This window comes from Aplysia californica, unplaced genomic scaffold (genome assembly GCF_000002075.1).
Source record: "Aplysia californica isolate F4 #8 unplaced genomic scaffold, AplCal3.0 scaffold00688, whole genome shotgun sequence".
Classification (NCBI taxonomy): Eukaryota; Metazoa; Mollusca; class Gastropoda; order Aplysiida; family Aplysiidae; genus Aplysia; species Aplysia californica.
Window position 1 is genome coordinate 124,220 of NW_004797958.1, and position 3,970 is coordinate 128,189.

At 40.4% G+C, this 3,970-nt stretch overlaps 1 protein-coding gene across 1 annotated transcript in view; it reads right to left on the reverse strand.

Moving 5' to 3' along the window:
- Nucleotides 1-1,503: 1,503 nt before the first annotated feature.
- LOC101854982 (DNA-dependent protein kinase catalytic subunit) overlaps nt 1,504-3,970 on the reverse strand; it is a gene marked incomplete in the record, with an annotated part of 122,273 nt that continues 119,806 nt past the window's right edge. The window contains 1 exon segment of the mRNA XM_035972423.1: nt 1,504-1,809. Within this exon segment, the coding sequence (XP_035828316.1) occupies nt 1,611-1,809 (199 nt within the window).

Here is a 3,970-nt window from a genome sequence, read left to right on the forward strand (position 1 = left end):
GACAGTGAAGTCCAACACAACCCCCCCCCCCCCCCACCCCCCCAATCTGATGGACACACAATGTGCAAATAAAGAGCATATGCTACAATAAGAAAAGGTTCTTAGATAATTGAAATCTGAAGGGAGGGAAGTAGCACTAGGGTGGCCTACTTCCTCTTTCAGTACCAAACGCGAAAAAACTGTATCATGCGTACTGATTTAAGATCGTCAGTCAATACGTAAAAGGTCACAGACATATAATATATATAAATAAATCTTTCAGTCTTTAAATCTGAACGGCAAACACGTAGTCCTAGAGAGTGGATCTACGAGTAGTTGACAATTTATCTGATACAGTGCATACATCAGTAGCCAAAGCTTGGCAGTCTTTGTATTTCTTTATTCAAACTACCTCTGCAAAGATTATAATTAATTTCAGAACAAACGGGCTCCGAACATTAACAGGAAATTTCACAATGAAATGGTTGGCAATTGTTGAGCAGAGGACCGGTTAAGAGAAGGAAAAGCAATTCTTCGAGTCATTCACAACTATTGATTTTTCTCACATTCAACTTTTTTTTTTTTTTGGTTAGTGTTTTACGGCGCTCGCAACTGCATAAGGTCATATGAGTGCCCGGGACACATTAAACATTTTCAGTTGGTACAAAATTTGGAATTTTGCTCGGGTGGCAGCCGCAGCCTACTCTTACTGATTTTAAACCACCCTGGGATCTTTAACGTGCACAGCTTGCATACGGGACCTCAGAGATTTTTAGCCCTTGTCCAAGAAGGCTAGATGTAGATCTTTCCTACCAGAAGACCAGGGGTGTGGCTGAATGACAGACATTCAACTCTGTGGCCACAAGCGCAAACGCTATTTTTTGTTAGATCACTTTACTCATTTTATGGATGTGTCAAACACATATGTCAACCATGGATGTGTTCTTTATTTTTATTTTTTTTATAGCAGAGGGTTTTACGGCGCTCGCAACTGCATAAGGTCATATGAGCGCTAAGGGGTGGGTGTCAACAGAGAAGTCTGCTCACCTCTCTAGCTTCAACAGCACAAGGTCTGCTTCGACTATCAAAGCACCCCGGAAATAGCAGGTCACGAGAGAGTGACAAACATACAAAAGAAGTAGAGGAAAATGACAATAGTAAGGATCAGGAAACGAAAAGCAGCAGTTCCGTGTTCTAGATCAGGCACAGTTATGAGCGTGACATGAGTCAGCCCATTTACAATTCTACTATGCTTGAACGAGAAAGGTCCCCCCTTTGGGAATGGCCTAAAGACACAAAAGTCAGTGGCACTGCCACTGGGGGGTGGGGGTGGGGGGGGGTTGTGGATGTGTTCAAAATATACGTTCTCGACAATATCTTCAACAAACGCACAACAAATACATAGCTTACAAAAACTGCACATCAGGGAGTATCCTCAACAAATACAACAAATTATACATAGCCTACAACTGGATCGATAACAACATAGATAGCCTACAAAAAAAACCCCAGCAAATCTGGGAGTGTCATAACGTTAGAGTATTCTAACAGAAGATTTAATCCCAATTTTCTCTTGATTCCATCTGCAAGATCTCCGTCCATCGACATGAACATGCTCTCCTGTGTCTGCTTTAGACCCAGGGTTCCCATCCTCCCCAGGTGCGGCCCAGGATGTTGGGGTCTGTGGTCTGGTCAATGAGCGCGGCCACCTGTTGCTCCACAGACAGTCCGTGAGCAGGGAGCCCGGCCCGCACGCTGTCCTTCCCCATCAGCACGTTGACCAGTGACTTGAAGGCCGGCCGCTTAGAGTGACCCAGGGCCAGTTCCTCTCTGAGAGACGAAAAAATATTTTAAGACGAATACATAGGCCTATATATGAGAAGTGTGCTGACAAAATGAGTTACTTCTCGGATTCTAGACTTATGGAAATAGAAACATCATGCTTATAGGAGAAGTTTTATAATACATAAGTATGAAATAATAAGAGGCATGTTATACATAAACAAATAGAGCATCAATAGAAGATCTACTAATTTGACCTCCGTGTTGATTTTTCGCCAATATTTCCATTTGTGGATTGCGAGAAGTAACTCATTTTGTCAGCACGCCTCATATATACTGTCTTCTTGGTCCTATTCTGTAACAGAGAAACTATTGTTATGTACTGTTAGGTACCAGTTGTGCCTAGTAGACCCCCTACTTCCTTATGAGGGTCCAGCAATTGTAATACCAACAACCCTTGCCGATAAAACTCCCGCACTATTTTATAACAATCGATTTTTAGTCTTCTATTTCCACTGCTCTTTCATCAAGGACCTGGGAAAGAAAATACTATCACATAGCGGGATATCAGAGAAATAGTTCACAGTACCAACAATTAATTGTTGAGATGTTATTGGTGATTTATAATTATAACCTATACATTGGACTAAGAATTGAGAGTGCAGAATGAAAGGAAAAAGAAACCCCGCCAAACCCCGATACAGATGACAATCGGTCTTTGTTTGCGACAGTAGCACTAAAGTTTTGGTCTTTGATCTCCTCTGCACCAGTGACTGTCCCTGGTTCGATTACTTTTACAGTAGCCTGAAGAAAGATGCGGGTCAGCGGGTGAAGAAAGCTAGACAGCAGTGGTTCTGATTTCTGATATTCGGCGTAAAATAGTTATGAAAAGAGATCAAGGGCTAGAGAAAAAGAAACCAAATCAAAATAAACGAAACAAAACGAAACAATAAATAAGAAAACAATCAATCCCCCCCCCTCACACCCAGGTTGCTGCGAGATGAAACCAGTATCATAAATAATAATCATAATTTCTAAAATTCTTGTGTAATATTTACTCCACTTGGGTTAGCCTGTCTTAGCCCACTGCTGATACAAAGGAAGGGGATGTTTCAGTTTTTTTCTTAAAAATGCTTTTAAAGTAATTTTTTTAAAATGACATGGTGAGCCTGCCTTATCACATTGCTGGTATAAAAGTAGGTCATTATTTAATTTTCTTTTAAAAAATGTTAAAGTAAAATTTTTTTAAAATACAAACGCGATTCAGGTTTTGGAGAAACTTCAATTTTAACAAGTTTAAACTTTTGATAGAATTCTGTAGCATAGTTCTAAAGCGAACTTGGGAGATTCGATAAGGTTGAAAGATAAGAAATCTCGACATTGATGGCACTCATTGTCATTACTCAAAGTACAAATTCTTTAAAAATGTTTTTTCTTATAATAACTGCGACAAGGGCTACGCACCATAATGCGCATTTTGATATACATGTAATATTATATTTTTGCGCTCTACAGAGAGTCGTGTGGACATTTAGCTTATCTGATACAGCTGCATACTACGTACCACATGATCAACGTTGTATCAGTTTACAAAAGACGCTGTGATTAGCTTTATACACCAGACAAGTGTGTGTGTGTGTGTGTGTGTGTGTGTGTGTGTGTGTGTGTGTGTGTGTGTGTGTGTGTGTGTGCGTGTGTGTGTGTGTGTGTGTGTGTGTGTGGGTGTGGAGGAGAGAGAGAGAGAGAGAGAGAGAGAGAGTGAGGGAGATAATGATAGTGCTGGCAAAAAGTATGGTTTAGACTTCCTATTTTGAATGAGCTTTTTTGTTTTGTTTTGTTGTTCTGTTTTGTTTTTTTTCTTTTTGCCGCTTTTTCTAAGGAACGTATTTCCTTCTCCGATACCGACAACTTAATTGTTGGGTGGGGGAGGAGGGCAGGACTAAAATGTTCGTTTTGAGCCGGAAATGCTATGTCAAGTACAGAGACACCCCGTTTAACCACACTTCAAGGTTCAATATGTATCGATTTAAAATTACAGGTATTCGTAGCAAAAGAGCAAGCGCATTCGCAGAATAGGTATTTTTAGCAACTATTTTTCTAAAGAGAATCTCCAAACGTTGGCTTTGGAGGGTTTTTGTCGTTGTTGCTTTTGTTGTTTTATTTCGAATTTTAGCTAAAGTAATCTAGGGGTGGTGGGTGGTGGGTGGTG